The sequence below is a fragment of the Rhea pennata genome, chromosome Z, assembly GCF_028389875.1.
Source record: "Rhea pennata isolate bPtePen1 chromosome Z, bPtePen1.pri, whole genome shotgun sequence".
Classification (NCBI taxonomy): domain Eukaryota; kingdom Metazoa; phylum Chordata; class Aves; order Rheiformes; family Rheidae; genus Rhea; species Rhea pennata.
The window spans coordinates 77,698,557-77,717,464 of NC_084702.1; the positions used below are offsets into that span (position 1 = coordinate 77,698,557).

An 18,908-nucleotide genomic window follows, 5' to 3' on the forward strand; every position below is an offset into this window, starting at 1 on the left:
GAGGACCTGAGATCTCCCCTAATTATTTTATTTATTTATTTATTTACGTATTTTGCATTTTGCTTGCAAATTGGGCTAGCAGGCCAAACCCTGGGGGAGAGTCCTGGAGCCCAGGAGCCAGCTGAAAAGCCCGGCTGCTGCCGTGCATCTGCCGGCGCGACAGGTGCAGAGCGGGCTCGCGTTACGGACACGCGCCGGCTGCGATGAAGGGACAGGTGAGGTAACCCGAGCGGCCGGCCGGCAGCCAGATCCCCCCTCCCTCTGCCCCAAACCGCCCCCACGTTTCCCTGCCCGTCTCGCGCGCATCCGTCCGGCAGAGCCCGGAGTCCACCCGCGTGTCCTTGGCGCCCGTGCGCCCGGGGGCTCGGGGCGCAGTGGCGGCCGGAGGCAAGCTCCCACGAGCCAGTGCTTCGCGGGGTGGCACCGGGCACGGACAAGCCCCTCGGATTGAGAAAAAGTGCTGGGATTTCACAAAACCGTGGGAAACGGGGTCATTTGGGGAGGACGAGCTGGGTTGGGTGAGAAGGAACGCGCCAAGCTGCCGGCACCACCCAGCCCTCCGGACACATTAAAACAGAGATGAAAGCCTGGGAAAGGAGGGATGAAATTGGGACCGTTAAACTTTTTCTTTCAGTGCATCTTGACTTTTTGCGCAATGAGCTGAAAAATCACAAAAATGCCATTGAATAGAATAAAGAATAAAGCTCTAATTAAAACAGAGCATGTGGCACAAAAGCAAAAACCCCAACGAATTAACGTGCGTCAGCACTGCTGAAGTGTTTCTCCTTTCCCCACCGAAAATATTGCTGAATTCAACCCATTTTTGTGAAATATCATCCTCAAAAAAATTTATTTTATTTTATTTTTTTGCCCCTCAAAGCTATTGGAAAATGGTTCTCCGAAAAAAAAAGCCATGTCTGTTTAAGCAGACATCACTGTACCAGGCTCCCGCGACGGCTTCCAGGCTGCCAGGCCCTATCTCATCACTATTTCTCCCTGCTCCCAATTCCCATTGCTCGGCGTTGGATCAGCCCTTCCTCTCCTCTCAGATGGAAACGTGCTGATAAATGTTACTTACTGCCAGCTTTAAGTGTTGCTCCTTGAACGCACAGTTTGGGCCCTGGAGGGAATTGAACCTCAGCCCTTTTCTCCAGCTACGTCGGGGTCCCGTGTGGACCTCGGAGGCTTGAGTCTCCCCTCCGCTTAGAGATGTGCCTTGTAAATGCTGGCTTGTTTTTTATTATTTTATTTTTTTGGCTTTTAGCCAAAAGCAGAAACTTTCTGCTTGTAACTGCAAGCAAAATAAGGGGTAAAACACACGTGTGCCGGGGCTGCAGCCCAAGTTTGCTTGCTGCAGCGCGGCACTAGATGCGTAGGACGGCAGGCTTCGCCCCGGGCTGGGGCTGAGCGGGATCGCCTATTATTTTTGGCACGTTTCCCCCAATTTCCTAAACGGAATGACAAAGCTGTTGGGGAAGGTGCTGAAATCGAGTTGGATTCCTTCCCATCTGATCTCTCTCTCCCAAATTCTTTCCTCTTCCTCTCCGTTTCCTCCCCTCCCCGTCCTCCTTGCCTTGCAGCTGGCTAGCCGCTAGCCTCGGGCAGATGGCTGTATTAAACACATAATATCGGTGTCTGTGCAAGACAGCTGGATTTTTATGTGTTTGAGTACACAGTGGGCTTGCCTGGGTTTGGTCTGGGGATTTCTGTTTTTTTCTCCTCCCATACACATCATCATCTCCCACTCCCTCTCAGCAAGTTGATTCAACCCATTTAATAAGAGTATATAAATAATTTGCAAAGGGTTAATACGTGACTGGCCTAACGAGCGGTGTTGGGTAATTAGTAGCGTGCTTGCAAACACGGTATGCATCCCCCGTGACGGCAGCTCTTTGCGGGCTCACGGGCCCCCAAGACCAAGGTTGCTCCTGTGATTTTTTGCCTCCCGGTGTCGTAGGACCTTGGAATCGATGTTATCTTCCAAAGGGGAGAGCCGTGCACGTGTCCCGGGACGCAACCTGGGGCCGCTCTCGCAGTGGCGCTATTAAAATAGCTCGGTGCACGCTCGCACGCAGGCTGCTCGTGCCTCGGCAAGCAGACCAGGTTGCCTTACCCCGGGGAAAAAATTCGCACGCGTCGCAGGCGGCTTAACGATATGAGACAGATTTTGTTTTCCTTTCCCCGGCACCGACGCTCCCCGGGCAGCAGCTGTCTCCCCGAGATACCCATCTCCAATGCGGGCGCGCGCGCGCCGCGCCGGATCCTGCGCCCCCCTCCCGTCCGCACGTGGCCCCCTTTCTCCAAAAATACTGCTCCCGTGAGAAAAGGCAACAGAAATAAACTACTGCCATTTCATTTTTTTTTTCTAGCATCCCCTGCCTCTTTGAGAGGATTACCCGTGAGCTTTGCATCTCCAAGACGGGTCAGTTTTTAATGAGCACATAAATCCCAGTATCCTTTGAGCCTTACCAGGGAAAATACTGGCGAATGGGCGAATTTGCATGTTCATATACATCGCCTAATCTTGACAGATGCTAAGGGACCAGCCGGTCTCTCGGTGCAGAAGAATCCCCAATGACAGAATTCCCCAGCACATTTCTGTGATTAGATGTCACTTAGAAACCTGTAAAAATGTATGAATGTGTCATTTCTAATGGTCCACTTGGGAGCGTTAAGGAATCCTGAGCATTCTTTTTAATGAAAAAAACATCCAAGCTGCTTCAAATAATGTATAGAAACAACAAATATAACTGTAGAGCTGCTGGAAAAAAAACTGTGGAAAGGGAAAAGCAGCGGAGAGGAGGAAGTGATGAGTTTCCATGCAGTTTTCCACTAAATTCAAGTGTGGTGTGAGTGGCAGGGTGGAAACTCTGCTATGCTGCTCCAACCTCCGCGATGGCAAGCGGCCGAACAAGTGAAGTCATCCAAGCTTTAGCATCATCTGTTAACTTTCTAAAAACAAATTGGAAGCTCCTAAATTTGAGGCTGGAGCCTATAATGCCATTTTCCAGCTAAGTATCAGGTGCTTTGTGAATAGCTGTTAAACCATCTTCCCAGCACGCTTTTCCTTTTAGTATTATCTTCATGGCACAGGTAGAGAAGCCAGGCTGTGGAGCAGCAGAGGTTCATACCTGTAGAAAATATAGACCATCCTCTAGATCAAACCAGGGTCACACATAAAAAAAAAAAAAAAAAAAAAAAAAAAAGACTCAGAGTGCTTATTTCTTTTTTACCCATTTGAAACCAGCCGACTGTTTTACACTACCATATTCACCAGAGAAAGAAGCTGTGTAAAATCAGATATTTCCAGTTATGCTGGGAGGAAAAGACAAACAAGGAGGGAAACAGCCCCCCTAGTTTTCTAAAAATAATGCACAGTTAAGATACTTGCATTGAGACAGGCATCTCTGATCTCCATGACGTTTGGCCTCTGCCAGTTAATGGGAATCTCCAGAAACTGGAGTAAGTTGTCTCCTTTGCTGACATAGATATGACATGTGGCTCATCTCGGAGTTGTTGATCTGATGCTGCTTTGAGCTACCATCATCTGCCACATAAATAGCATGTAAATAAAAGAAAGAAGCAATGAGGCAAGGAAAAAAGGGATTTCTAGCTGGTGGGTAGCCTAATAGAGAGTGCAAAGAAACCCTTTCTCCAGAGCCCTGGATGCATGAGGGCAGAGCTAGTCATTCCAGGTGAGAGGAGCACCTCAACAAGCCTTACACAGCAAGAAGGATCCTCTCCTGCTGCTTTGATCTGCCCAGCTGGCTGAACACAGGAGCATAAGCTCCGGACCGGCCTCAGGTCGAAAGCTGCCTGCTGCAGAGGCGTGGTGATGCCTGCTGCCTTGGAGCAATGAGGACCACGTTGTTTCTGCAGCAAGGGCACTGATCTTTCCTCCTCCCAGTGCAGCTGAAGAGGATAAGTACCTGCAGCAAGGACCACTGAAGTTGGTAACTCATTAGCTGACTTTCGGGTACGCCATAAAAAGCCATCCAAAAGCTGGCCAGCATCATTTCCTGTAAGATCAAAGTATCCTAGCGGAGAAATACAACCTTCAGTAGCATGAAGACCACAGCTTTTGGGCCTGTTATGATGGATGCAGAGGTCTCTGCCTCACGGATCCCAAGGTGGTGCTGCCTTCCTGCAGCCCCCAGTGAGAAACATGGTTCGTGAAGGATGCTCTTAGCAGCTCTAGGGTGCAATATGCAGCTTCCAACCTCGTTGCCTCTGCTGTAGAAATGTTCTCCAAGCTTAGCTGAGAAGTGAAAATGTCAGTCCTGCTTCTATAGGGAGTAGAAAGAAAGGCCAAGCTGATGTATGTGGACTGATGTTCAGTTACAGATTGCTCTCTGCTGTGCCAGACATTACTGTCCACGCAAAAGGCTGATCAAATACATGAATCAAATTTTCTTGAAGCATTTTATGGGCAACAATTTTCTGTTCTAATGCAAATATGATCGAGGATCACTGTGGCTCAGGGAAGAGAAGGAAGACGTGCTAGTGGATTAACCATTAACAGGCACTACTAATGTGAGATCTTCTGTGTTGAGCAGGAGTCAGCTGCCTGCGAGGCGGATTCAGGTCTTCATCCTAGTGAGTTATCTGGAGTAACGTTATTTAGCTGTGTCATGACACTGAATTTGCTTTGTGTGCGAGATCAGTATGTGCCCTTGAAAAGAAGTCTCCACTAAGACCCCTTGGGGTTAGACACAATGAGTGGAATTGGGTAAACTCAGCAATAGATAACACAGGGATAAAATGTTCTGTTTTGTACTGTTATTTGTTTGCTAGGGCTTTCTGGGGTCTACCACTCCCATGTTTGGCAAGTATTTGCTCTTTGTTGTGCATGCTGGTTTGGCTATGCCAGTTGGTATTATTTCATTATGGGATTGGATCGCTGCCATTAGATGTAGATTTGCTGAAGTGTTCTCCAAAGTCTCTCTTTTTCCCTTCAGCATCCTTATCAATAAACGGATTATTGTACAGAATAAACACCTTTAACACAGGATGGTGAATTACGTTAAAACGAGATGTTAGTTTTTATTTAATTGTATGGTCTCAGTTGCATCTTGATAGCACTTTTTCTACAGAGGGAAAGATATCAGTGAACTAGTGGATACCAGAAAAAAAATGGTAAAAACTACTTGACTTCATTGAAAAACTCTAAATTTGTCCATTCAGCTGCTTTAGACAGCAAGGTTTATCAGAATGAGTAAAATTAGTTTGCAAACAACCCCATGAACATGAAGACAGCAATGTACCAACAGTCTTCAAAATGGGCACTTCTCTCACTTAGCTTCAGTAGTCTAAATGTAGGGTTCCCTTTAGATTCCCTTCACTTTCTGGGCTACGGGGAACTATATGATCAAATCCCTTGCCAGGACCGTTATGGTATAGAAAGAAAAACTCAGGTCTAAAAGCTCTTATGATGTGATCTGCCCATCCTATGCCTCTTGGCTTGCCTGGGAAATGGACTAGTCCATTAGCCTTCCATTAGGAGCAACCAGGTCTTGGTCAAGGGGGAACTTGATCTTCAGAGAAGTGATCTGGCAGGCTTTTTCCTGGTTAAAATGTTCGATCTTCTTATCTCTTTCCTGCCTGATGTCCTCTATTCCTACATTTCTCTTAGGATACTAGGTGCAGCTGGCTCCTGTGTTGCACTGGGCAGCTGAGTCTCATTTAACCACTCAAGGGGATGAGCTTCACACACCATTTCTTACTCTACACATTTAAAAATCATGACTTGACCACTCAAAAGGTAATAAAAAAATCCAAACTGTCAAAATCCTCTTTCTTTTTCTTCTGATTTCTGAGAGATGAGCCCATCTCACCAGCTGTAGGCACCTGAGAAACACGTAACTCCAAAGGAGGATTCACCTATTGGTCTTAGATCCCGTGTCGTATCTATGTAAATAGAGCCACCCCTCACTTAGATGACGCTTTTAGGATGAAACGAATCGTGCTCTGGAGGTTCTTCTCTTCACACTTTCTCTCGAGGAAACATAGATTGACCATCTTAGACCTGCATGTCTCAATTTTAGCTAGAAGGCAGGTGTCTTCAATCATCTCAATTGGTTAAGGAAGAAGATTTAATAGATGGCTTTAGGTCATTCAGTCTGCAGAGAAAGAAAATCAAATTCTAGCCACCATACTTTCTCTAAGAACCAAATCCTGTCATTCTGCATTTGCCCTCACTGATGGGAGAACTACGGTTCTCCCATAGACTCTTGGGTTTGCTGGAAACTCAGAAAATATCCTGCAGGCATTTTACTAAATCAGCTCAAAGCCTACCAAATCACAACTGAAAGGCTGAAAATCCTTGGGTAAGATTCCACTTGGCTTCAAGAGAAGAAATAGCTATAGAGAATGAGATGCAACTTTTTCTCTGCTTTTCTTACGGGCTGCAAGATTTGTCCCATGAAATGTGGGGGGATAACACTATGCTTTGCTTCCCTGTGTTGTGCTAAGCCAGTTTTGTCTGAAACACAACCAAACTGCTGTCCAGTGGCAAAGGTTTGTGGGTTTGGGTATGTAACAGGGTTAACACTTTAAACTACTATTTCCTTTAGGCCTCGTGGAGACCTGAGAGGGCTAATGGCTCACCTAGGAGAATCATCTGGTTAAAGTTCTTCCCCATTTGGACACTTTGTGGCTGTTAGTTAAGTAAATTACCAGAGCTGCTCTGCAAGTGCCCAGCAAATACAGCAGCTAAAGAGCATCTCCCAACCGTTGCATGGCACTATCTGGTGTAGTTCAAAATCCCAATTTCAGTTTTTTGCTTGGAGATTCAGCCTTTGCCACCTGACAGTGTGCAGTGAATTGGGCACATGTCTGAGACAACAAATATAACCTACGACGCTGGGAGGAGAAGCACACAGATGGTTCGCGGATCTGGGCTTGTAGCTCTGTAATGGAAAAATGGTGGATCTGATTCCAGCTCCTCCAGTTTTAATTAAGAGGGTAGTTGAGTTGTGCTGTTATCTGACAACACGATTGATTATCACCTTCAGAAGTTCTACTGTTGGTGGCACGTGCATTTGTTACACGTTGGCTTTCTCAGAGGGACAATACAGAGGATTAGTTTGTATTTAAGAGATGTTGCGTATAATCACTCATGCACTTTTTTGCAAACCATTTGTTTCTGCTAGCTTCTCTCCCATTATTTCTCTTGCTGGCATCTGGCTTTCTTTGTGCATCTTCAGTTTCCGTAAGGATGCAAATAGAAAGCGCTGAGGGTTCCTCAGGCTTCCCTGCTTGCCTGACCCTGTCTGCAGACACCCAGGAGGTGGAAGTGGAAGGATTTTTAGGATCTGGGTCAAGACATTCTGTGCAAGCCAGGAACAACACTCAGTGTCTCCTGGATATTTTGTGCCAGTCCCAAAGGTTTTAAGAAAGAGAGGGAAAAAAAAACTTATAAGACTTTTAAAGAAGTTTAGGTGTTCGAAAGACTAGATAAGTTGCAGGTCTCCTGTTTTAGGGCTGATCCTCAGTGCAGCATCTCTAGTAGCTCACCTGAGTAAGTCTCATCCTTCAGCTCTCAACTGTGTTTCTAGTTTAAGAGCCCCGAAGTTTTGCCAGGACGCCTGTAAATGCTCCAGGAATGCAGGAATTAATGCGCCAATTTGAGCCAAGGGCCCGTCTAAGCAAGGATCTCGAGGGAGATGAGAGCCAGTGCCATGTTTTATGTTTTGAAAAAAAACATCTCTGCTATGGATATCTTTCACACTTTATTTCTTCCTCATTCCCACCAGTTTAGTGGCTGATCTCATAGCAGTTGGTGCTGGGTTTTTTGTAGACAGTTTCTCTGTACATGCAGATTATGAGTCTCGGCTATTGAAAATGGGTCTCTACAAATACTCACGACCTTAATCCCTGCTCTCAGAGGTGGAGTGTGTCGAATTCATGCCCTGCAGTCAGTGTAAGATAGTTTCTCAGAGCAGAGATTAATTTCTTGCCTATGAGACATTTTTAGACAGACAAAGAAACACCTTGCCTTGTACAGAAAATCAACAACCTTTCAAACGATTCGGTGAGCCAATAACCTGCAAGAGCGTAGTATAGACAGCTGATTTCTTTCCTTCTCTAAAATGCTGGGACTTTTTTTTCCTTCTTCTTTTTAAGAAAAGGAAACCAAACCAAGCCAAAGCAAAGTTTTCATTCATATGCATTTCAATTTCGTGCCAAAAAGTTACTTTGAATTGAAAAGCCAACATTTTTCCCCTAGTGCTTTTTGGAGGAGGAAAACTATTAGTCAAAATTGATATTTCCCTGTGGCTCTGATTTTGGCTAACTGACCTGTCCTTTTATTTCCCTTTCTGGCAGAAGAGAGCAACAGCCGCCTGCCTAGCTCTTGCCCTGGCTCAGCAGCCGGGTGACCCACCGTGATGCCCGTGCTCTTCTCTTCCAGGTGCTCCTTTTCAAAGGTCTCAGCATCCCCATGCTACCTCCTGCCGGCACTTCCACCTGGGTCCCCAAGCTCAGCTCTCAGCCGACTTCACCCTGCCTCCTGCAGTGCAGCCCCAGCCGGGGCTGACACCCCACATGGCCCCCGCACACCAGCACAGTGGCCCCCTGCACCAGCCCTTGGCACCGGTGCCAGCCCTGCCCTTCCAGGACGTGGCGGGACCTTCCTTCCTACCTCAGGCGCTACACCAGCAATACCTCCTCCAGCAGCAACTCCTCGAGGCCCAGCACCGTCGGCTCATGCCCCATCCCAGGTAAGGGTGTTTTGAGCTTGGACAGTTGGAAGACAGTTTTTTTCGGGGGATCCCCAGCAGGCTGCAGGGAAGCTCTTGTGATCCTCACTCCTGCAAAGCACCTTTGGCCAAGGGTGCAATGCTGTCATGGTACTTGCTGAACGTGCTGGGACTTTGGCAAGCTGGGCTGTGGACCCCCACAGGACTTTTGCCAACAGCTGCAGGCCAGCTGTTACCTCTTGACTATGCCTTTCTCATGGGGATCCATGCTATGCACATCTAATTTGTCCCATAGTCAACTACTATAGTCACTCATAGGAGAATAGCTACCATAACACCTTGATTTTGTAGTTAACCTATCCTGGATCACAGAGAAAGCAGTAGACTGCATGCACAAGCTACACTTCTGTAGCTGTTGTTTCAAAACCTCAAAAAGAGATTTTATTCATATGTCCTGTAAGTGTGTGGTTTTGTACACGAAGAGCTTGCTGCTCTGTTCTAGGCTTCCTGGCTGTGCTCTGGCTACATGAGGAGAGAAGGATGCTGTTGATCTTCTGAAGCATGTTCAGTCAAAAAAGCAGCCCAAATTCACACTGGGCTGATGACTGCAAAGTGAATTACTGTTTCTCCACGGAGGTGGAAATGGATGTCTGGCCTTGTTCTGAGTCTGCTTCTTGAGCGAGAGATTTAGATAATAAGTAGGACAGAAAGACATTTTTGGAAACATATGGAAGATGCCTGTGGGTTGTGCCCATGGATCAAGGGCTGGTGAATGAGCCTCTGCGGTAATGCTGCATTTGGGAAGACTGCTGCAGATGGAAAAGTCTTTTTTCTCCCCAACACTTTCTGTCTGCAAGTTGTGCATTCTTCTCATCCTTGTTTTGTTTTGCATAAGCTGGATTTTAGGTGGATTTAATGATTATTTAATAACTGGGTAGCAAATATATGCAAGGCTGAGGCGCTGATGATACAAGTGTTTACCTCTTAGTCATGAGCCAAATTCAGATAAAACCATGGAGTACAATTCCATGCAGAAACTGCTTCTGTAAATGCTGTCAGCGTTATATCTGCAAACAGGCTATCAGAGAAAAGAAATCCTGGCATAGAAAAGGTCTTGCCCAGTTCCAAGGCCCATTTCTGCAAGCAGTCAGCGCCAGCTGTGTAGGAGAGAGGTGTCTGAAACCTTATTGCGGTGGGGGACACAGTCCTGAAACCTGGGTCATGCCTTCAAGAGAGGAGCCTCTGTGCTGTGACAGCCTGGGAAATTTTTTATCTAGCAGTTTTCTGCTCCTTTTGCTCCAACATTTTCCTGGAGATTTACTTTGTGACAGCTCCATTCCCATCAGTAAGCAGGGACTCAGTAGGGAGCTCAGGGTACGACTCTGTAATGCAAATCCTGCTTGTGCATCCAGCTTGCATCTCTCTAAATACAGAGATTTTGGTATCTGGTGCTGATGAAGTAGCACACATTCCTCCCCTAAGTGAAGGTAGTCCAAATGAGGCAGCCCCTAGAAAAACCTCGCAATATTTTCTATCACTTTCCTCCCAAAGGCAGCAGAGGCAGGGAAGGAGGAGCTGGAGCCTGACCTGGCCTGTCCATTGTCCAGAGAAAGGTTGGATGGAGAAAGGAGGACATCTGTGGTGTCCTCCGGGCTTCTAACACTTGCTCGTCTCCTCCTCCCGCAGGCGGACTCAAGAGCGCATCTCTATCCAGCCTCACCGCTTGCACCCCAGCTTCGATTTCAGCCATCAACTGCAGACTCCACAGCCCATGGGGCCTCAGCCCAGGTACTTAGCCGAAGGCACAGACTGGTAAGTCTTCTACCTTTCCTTCCACCTAGTCTTTTGGATGAGATTTTTTGAAAAAATCCTAAGCAGGCTGGTGAGGTTAGCCAATGTCACCTTGCTCCAATGCTTTTGCGAAAAGGTAATGCTTGTGCTCATTAGATAAAACACTGCTAGCATGCAAAGAGGGAAAACTCATCTCTGGGAGGGCCATGAGTGCATGCTAAAGTCCTACGCAGACTGAGCAAGCGCATGGTTTCAGCATAGTCATTTTTTTGCAAATGTTTTGCTAGACATGTGTGATAACATTAAGGCATCAGCTTTCCAAGCTCTCTCCACCCACGGATGTAGGGTGCACCTTAAACAGCAAGCTTCCCCGGGGGATTTTCCCTCCGTAGGTCATTGCCTCTGGCGAAGCATTGATGAGGGTCTTTTTTCTGCAGACCAACATCTCTGGCTTAACACGATCTTCTGTAGTCCAACAGCACTCAAAAGAGTGGCCACAACCCTCCCCATGGTCTAAATCAGGTGGCGCAATGCTACCCTAACCCATAGGGATAAAAGAATTAATATTTGTTAACTGTTTTCAAACCATAGTGTTTGATACCCTGGAAAAGACAAAAGGGGAGGTGGTTGCTCTGTTTTCAGAGCAGGTTTTAAGCTCTGGCGTGATTATGAAGGTAAGAGGCCCTACGTTGCAGAATGAGAAAATAAAGCATATTTTTGAGTAGCTGAGCAAAGTCCATTCTGTGCACTGAATGGAAAAAATAGCATGTGGACACATAATTAGAGACAATCATAACGCATATGTACAAGGGGGCCAAAACAAAACAGCACAGGAAGTGTCAGTTATGGCATTTCTGAACATCTGAGTGCTTTGCCCTGAGTGCAGGCCCTGAACACAGGGCTTTCCCCCCTCCAAGGGTAATAATATGCAGCCTAAAATATGGCCAGATCCTTCTGCTATTTTTTTCTCAGGTGTTCCCATTCCTGGCACCACTGTGATCTGAATTTGGCCATTAAGACATTGCTAAGATCAGTATGCAAAGAGGTTGACATTCAATCTGGATGGAGTTTGTCTTTCTGTCTCTCTTGGCACGTCTTGTGCTTAATTGTAATCATTAGAAGAATCTGATAAAGCATCACTTAATATTTCCCTCCTCCTCCCTTCTTCTGGCCCATGTTGCTCCACAGCCTTGTAAAACCTAAGAAGCGAGGATGGCAGGAAAGCATATACTGTATATGTAGTTGGGTGACTTACTTCTCCTCTGGGCAGCTGTACAATTTTGCCCAGTGACCCACCCGAAAACATTCGTCTAATGTATTACCACATCAGTGGCACCGATGCCAGCTCGAAGGTGGTACTGTGCACCCTAATGTGATGTGGGAATGACAGGAATAGTTGGAGGTAATCAGTCATCTTGGACAGCCAAACCTTGATTAAAACGTTCTGGTAAACAAGGAATAAACTCCTAGTTGGTTCCTTAAATGCTCTTCTGAATAGACATTTAGTGACTACTGTCCAGTCTTTTATCTCAGGCCTTATCTGTCAGTTATTAGTTACTGGCAGCCAGTACAGTGCAGGTGTTGCAGCTCTTGGATCTCATAACTGAGCATCAAGGTACTCTGCATGGAGCACAGGCTGGGAGGCAGTAGCTGGTTTTGGTTTTCTTCAGCTGATGTGCTCTGCTTGTCCATGGCAAAACACTAGGAAAACACCATTCCATGAAGTGTTCTGCTGCAGACCTATAGCATCACTTTAAAAACCTAAATATCAGATTTAAGGATTGGATGCACAACTGCATGAACAGTTCAGCAGCACTGTTGCTGCAATGGCTTGTGCAAGCTAGTAATTGCCATCAGTCTTTAAGAGATCTCTTCACCTCTTGATCTCAAGGCACTTTGTAGACAGATGTTATTTTGACTATTTTGCAGGCGGGGAGTTGAGAAGGCAGAGAAAAGATGGCCAAGGCCATTCATTGGGTCAGCAGCAGGGCTGAAAACAGACTCAAAGTCTCTTGATTTCCAGCTGAGCCCTCTGTCCACCTTGGGGCTGTTTCATCCCATCTTGAATGATGGGATAAATCTCTGACAGTGTGACATGGGAGGTGGACAATGCCTCATGCTGTGGATTTGTGCCCCATTTGTCCTCCTGTTGGTTGTCTCCTGAGTTCTGTCGTGGCCAGGTTTGTCTGTCTAGCTGGCTAGCTGCACGGGGCAAGCAAGGAGTTTGCTTGAACTTGTTGCAGGGGACTTATTTGGGGGCATCAAAACATTGGAGTTGTTCCCTACTGCACAGACAGTTCTGAGTAGAAGATTTCTGCGTTTACTGTCCCCTCACATCCATTTTCTGCTGCTGGGCAAAAGCAGTTTCACAGCTGCTTGAGGGTGCATCTGGATGGCTCCTGACAAGCTGTGGTGCTAGCCACCATGGCTTGGGCGGGGGGGTGGGGGTGAAGAAGTTTGACGCTGAAATAGGAAACAACCCCTGTGCTCTAATTAGCATTGCTTTGGCAAATGTGAAGACAATGGCTATTAGAGCACCGGCTTTTGTAATTGTGATAAAGTAAATGACACTCACAGCACTTGTTTGCGGAGAGATTCTTTGGCTGGAGCAACGAGGGGTAGGCTAATTGGATTAGCGATGGAGATGTTGTGTTGGGTCTCCACTCCCAACAGTGAGGGTAGAGAGTTTGCCTGGCTTCTTTGCCTGCCGGATGGCGTCTGCACAGAGCTGAGGCATTTGCAGGGGCATCAGGAATTTCTGTCTGACAGAGGGGTCTGAAGTGAGGCCACTGAGATAGGTTGTTTTTTTCTGGAAGGGTTGAAGTGCCCAAACCCACCCACCCGAGTCCCAACCCCAGTGCCTGTGTGAAGCTCCCGTTCTGCTTGCCCAGGCCAGGCTGCAGAAGTGGGGGTCGAGAGGAGTGCTGAGCTCATCCAGAAGTCTCTTGAAACCATTACCTTTTCTGGATAGACACTGCCCTTGTCCTCTCAAGTCCTTCTTTGACCTTGTCTAAGAGATCTCCAAGAAAAGCACAAGCATGTCAAAAAGCACCCAGCCAAATCCCAATAACTGTCCAAAAAGTCTCATTACTGTTCTGCCCCAACACATTCAGGTGAATTCCTACAAAACCTTAGAAGTAAAATGTAACTGTTTGCAATGATATTGGCCAGAGCCGGACCTGGTCTGGCCAGGAGCCATTACTGAGCCTGGGGGATCGATCAGAGCCACCAAAACAGTATTCCTCTTGCTCTGTAGTTAGGCTGTGTCCATAAAGCTCTTGATCCCAGCTGACACATATGCTAACTGGTAGTGCTCTTGCTCTTTTGTGCTGGCTTGGGAAAAAGGTGACCATATAAATCTGAGGAAACTCACTTTAAAGCAGTTGCATCACCCTGGATTGACGCGTCAAGATGGAGGCACTCGCAGCAGCCAAGAACCCACTGAGGGCATGTTGCTTTCTTCTGCTGTGAGCATGATCTAACTTGTCAAAGACAACAGCTGGAGGAACTGGAAATAAAAACCACACCATCAAAACTGTGCATTTTTTTTGTCTTGCGCCTGCAGGGATCTCAGTGTCGACGCGGGCCTGACTCACGCCCAGTTCCAAGTTCGGCCGGTCCCACAGCCCTATCAGCATTACTTGGCTACACCAAGGATGCACCACTTCCCCAGGAGCACGTCCTCGACACAGATGGTAAGTGGAGTGCTTTCACCGAGAAATGTTTTATGCATTGTCTGCCAGCAGGCAGTCAAAATAAAGGCTGTTATCTCTCTATCACCTGTCTGCTGAGGATCCCACTTATCTCTGGCTGTGGGAGGGAGCGTCTGAAAGGATCACGTTGCATCACTGCACTCTGGATTAGAGAAAGGGAGAGGAAAAAAGTGTAAGGGAAGATGTTTGGCTGCTTTGGAAAATTGCAGTCAGCGCTATTACTCCAGACAGGCGCTTTTTGTAACTGAGGGTGAATCTGGTCCTCATCCTTGGGAAAAGGCTCCTGCATGCAGATGGCTTCATGGACGGTGTCTCATGGGGGTTGGTCCCCATCATGCAACTGCTGGCTGCATAGGCCTCAGCGTTGTCTGTAAGGTTTTTGCATGATCTGTTACGTGGGCAGAGACTGGGGTTATTTAGGGACCCTTCTCTTAGTAGGGTATTATATTCCGAGTTGAGCTATGCAGGGCTCTGCTAGTCCTTAAGGCATCCTTGGAAACCCCGCAGTGGTGTTATTTCCGCAGCTCTTGAGGTGAGATCTTGACACCTGAGCCCTACTGCAGGGCTAAACCATCAGAGCTCAGATGAAGAGGAATCTGCCCTTTTAAAAAAAATTCTCTTTTTAAGCTAGCCCATGTTGAGGGCTTGGAACCACAGTGTTATAGATGCAGCAGAAATTATTACAAGTAGTTTATTCATATGAAATGTATGTTTTTAATTACCAATTTATAAGAGATCTATTTAATAAACCTCATTTTTTTCTTGTTTATTAAAAGGCTTTTATTGGTGAACGTGTCAGTCTGCTCTTTAATTTCGAATGTTCAAAGTGCTTATTTTAAATCAGGATACATGAGGGATTTTTACTGTACTAATACAGGTGGCTTTATCTTTCTTCTTTACTTCTCGCAGGTCGTTCACGAGATCAGAAATTACCCTTATCCTCAGCTTCAGCTACTTGCTCTTCAGGGCCTGAACCCAAACAGGCACACATCCGCTGTGCGGGAAAGCTATGAAGTACGTATCTGGTGGACTGGAATTATTATTAAATTTCTAAACCCTGGGAAAGTGTGCAAGCTTTGACGTAAATTTGGACAGCTCCACTTTGCGGCACAGAGGCAATGCGGGAAGGGTAGGGCTGGAGATACAGGCTCTACTCAGGCCCTTTGAGTCAGCCAAAGAAAGGGACTGAGACGGGGCCAGCTTGGAAATATCATCCTCGCTCCTGTGTTGGCTGGGAAACACTGGGGAGGTAGCACAGATTTGATGAAATGCTCACAAGTAGATTGAGGGCTCCAGCAGTTTTAGAGTTAATCGGGAGGCAAAGGAGCTGAAAGGTTTTGGTGAAAGATAATCTAGTCTGGGGCTGCCCGAGGTTGACTCTGGCTCAGTTTAAGTCTGTAAATGAAGTGCTGAATTTTTTCCATGCCTTTGTTTCCCTGTCCGTCAAATGGAGATCAAATTCCACTCTAATTTCTGCAATATTTGACATCCAGCTCTCAGCTCTGTGCCTATAACCCCTAGCTTGAGACTTGAGCTTATCAGTTCAGGCTTCAGCACTCAAATCCGTCATTAAAGCCCAACCAAATTGCTTTCCATGGAAATTTCCCTGAATGAAACTTCGAGGAAGGAGCCTCATAGGCCAGGACCTGGTGCCTGGTGGCTCCCGCTGGTGACTCCCACTTACCCCTGGGGTCTGTGTCCCGGGCGCTCTCCTGACAGCTTTTTGCCGCTGTCTCTCTGCTGAAGGAGCTGCTGCAGCTGGAGGACAGACTGGGCAGCGTGAGCCGGGGTGCCGTGCAGAACACCATTGAGAGGTTCACCTTCCCGCACAAGTACAAGAAGGTGAGCTGAGAAGTGGCAGAGCTCGCGGCCAAGAGCTGTAGGCATGGAGAGGACAGATGAAGGATGTCAATGGGTCACCAACCTTGGGGTCGGCAAACAGATGCTGTAAATTGTCATATTCCCCAAACCGGGGAAAAATGTAAAATACAAACCTATCGGGGCCTGTCTCTCATTGCAGGGGTCCCAGGCTGATGTGTTGGTAGAGCTCAGCTGGCTGTTTCTCGCTTCTAGGCTAGAAAGCTGTAGGCCAAATTTTCAAAAAGATCCCACCCAGCACATGCAATTTCCCCCCCTCTGTGACTTATCCCCCCATGGTAAGAAAGTGCACACACCGAGGAGGCTCCATGCATGCCAATCCACTTCTGTCTACATGTAGGTGCCACTGCCCACACGTAAGGGAGCCTTTCTGCTGCACCAGCGTTTGCTTAACGCCCTTGCTTTGCCAGGGCATCCCTTCCTGGAAGGCCTGTCCCCTGACCTGAGGAAACTTGAGGCCAAAGGTCTTCTCCAGGCTGGTCTTGGACTGGGTTTGATAGAGCTAAATAGAAAATGGGAGAAATGCTTTTTTTGTGTAGTAATCTCACCTGCTTGCTGAAGACACCTTTCATTGCCTAGGTTGGAAGCGAGTCAATCCCTCTTCGTCTCTCTTGGAGCACTTCTCCCCTGGATGAAGAAAAATGATGTTAATAAGACTGGATCTGTGTACCGGGGGAAAAAAGGCTCGCAGGCCAAACCTTGCCTCATGGGACGGAGCCTGTGGACGAGCCCTTGTGGCTGCTGATCCCGGCAGTGGCACTCCCCTGGGGCTCCCCGGCTCTTGGTGGTGCTGCCACCATCCCCATGGCTGGTGGAGTGCTCCCAGGAGCTGATTCCTTTACACTCTGGGTATTTTGGCCAGCCAGACTTCCCTAGCCTGTTGGATCCAGCTGATAGATGAAGTCCACGTCATTCGCCTTCCTCTGACTCCACAGTCTTGGGCAAGCATTAGAAAGTCCAATCCTAACTGAATTATGTCTTTCACCTTGCCACAGAGAAGACCACAGGAGGGCAAAGCTGAGCAAGAGGATGGCGAGGAGTCGGACACCGATGAGAAGTGCACAATCTGTCTATCCATGCTTGAAGACGGAGAAGATGTGAGGTATGATCCTCCCCCTGCTTCCCTTTCCCCCCTTCTCCACCACCTTTCCACATCCCAGCTGTGTTTTTGGGGTGTAACTTGCTGTGGTGAGTTGGGGAGGGAGTCCCCTGCTCTTGTCCTGGCAAACCCTACTGGAGCTCTGCAGGGTCCAGGTGAACAGATGCTATTTCATGGACGTTGGTATGGGCCATGCATAGAAAGAGCTCTGCAACAGCAGGAGAGCTGTTTTAAATATCATTTTACGTGTTTGGAGCACCTGCATGAGAGCCTCATAATTGGGTGGCGATGGGCCACATTGCAGGTGGCAGAGGACAATGGAGGTCTGAGGACCCTGAGATGGCCATGTGGAGCTGAGGGACAGCTGATTAGCATCTGGGCTTCAGGGATGATCAAATTAAGGTAAAAGCCCATCATTCTGGGCCATGGTCTTCAGCTCCCATCCACTGGGAAGGGTGTAGATGTCCCCCCTCTTCACAGATGTCTGCCAGCAGCAGCCACTGTCATTAATCATAGGAACAATCTGCTTCAGAGGCACGGTGGTTTTCTGAGAGTTTTTTAGCCCAGAAAGATGCTGTCATCTCCAACCTGTCACATCTGTGGCAGCCCCTTTGGCCCTCCTGAGGTCGGAGGCTGGTCCCATGGACCTCTTCCAGCCATGTGACCCTAATGGCAAGGCGCTCTTCTTTCTGCAGGCGTTTACCATGTATGCATCTCTTCCACCAAGCGTGTGTGGATCAGTGGCTGGCCACCAGCAAGAAGTGCCCGATCTGCAGAGTGGACATTGAAACACAGCTCGGCTCGGACAGCTGAAAGAACTGGCGGGACGCACCATTTTTCCTTATCAGGTCGTATGGCCATCAACCCTTGCAGCAAAATTTTGCCTTCTGAGCCATTTGATTGAGAGGAAAAGTCTGCAGGCAAGTTAGCGAGAAGGAGGAATTGGCAGTACGATATCTAGCGGTAGGAGATATTGCACGTACAGGATACTGGCCCAGTGAAAGCGAGCTGGCGTTCCCGGAGCTCAGAGACCCCGTGCTGCAGAAGATTTAGTCTTGAACATGAAGGAACTAGTTGTGGTAGTCTGGCCTGTCAATCCTGCATTTCATGAGGATTGTATATATACCTCTCAAATAAGTAGAAACACGTTAGGGGTTCTTTAGCTATTTCTATGGATGGCAGCTGGAGCATGTTAGCTTAAGAAATGTTGTGTTTGATGCCCTACTCATCTTGTGGTGGACATGTTGCTGTTACCTAATTTGCACCAAATATTTTTTCATAGATTCCTTATTTTGGTGCCTGATTAATACATAGCAAAGGAGGAATAGAGAGGTCGAACTTTCCCACCCTCAAGGGGGAAGAGGCGAAAAAGCAAAATCCTGTTTACAGTCAGAAGGGTTGCGCTCTTTGCCTCAGTCGCATGTACTTCCTTTCCTTGTGTTTACAGTGTGTTGCAAATTTAGAGACGCCTGGAAAAAAAAAAAAAAAAGAGAGAGAGAGAGAGAGAATGAAATGAATGAAGCAACAGGGAGACGCTTCGTTCCTGCTTATCTGCTGGTGCTGGACACTTTCTGTAGGGGCACAATATTGACATGCGTTCTATTTCTTTTATTTCTATAACTTAACGAAGTAGCTTGACATACCAAATCTGAGGAAGGCCACGGGCTGTCTTTACGATTGTAACTTTCCATACCGCTTTCTCCTGCGAGCTGTAAGGCCTGTTGGCTT

The 18,908-nt window shown here is 47.4% G+C and overlaps 1 protein-coding gene across 1 annotated transcript; it reads left to right on the forward strand.

Annotated features, from left to right (window-relative positions):
• Positions 1–3,670: 3,670 nt before the first annotated feature.
• Positions 3,671–18,128, forward strand: ARK2C (arkadia (RNF111) C-terminal like ring finger ubiquitin ligase 2C). Its single transcript, XM_062600525.1, has 8 exons — positions 3,671–3,695; positions 8,411–8,720; positions 10,386–10,511; positions 14,056–14,185; positions 15,113–15,217; positions 15,950–16,045; positions 17,077–17,183; positions 17,876–18,128. The coding sequence occupies exons 1-8, from the start codon at positions 3,671–3,673 to the stop codon at positions 17,991–17,993; spliced, it is 1,017 nt and encodes a 338-aa protein (XP_062456509.1). The 3' UTR covers positions 17,994–18,128.
• Positions 18,129–18,908: the final 780 nt, after the last annotated feature.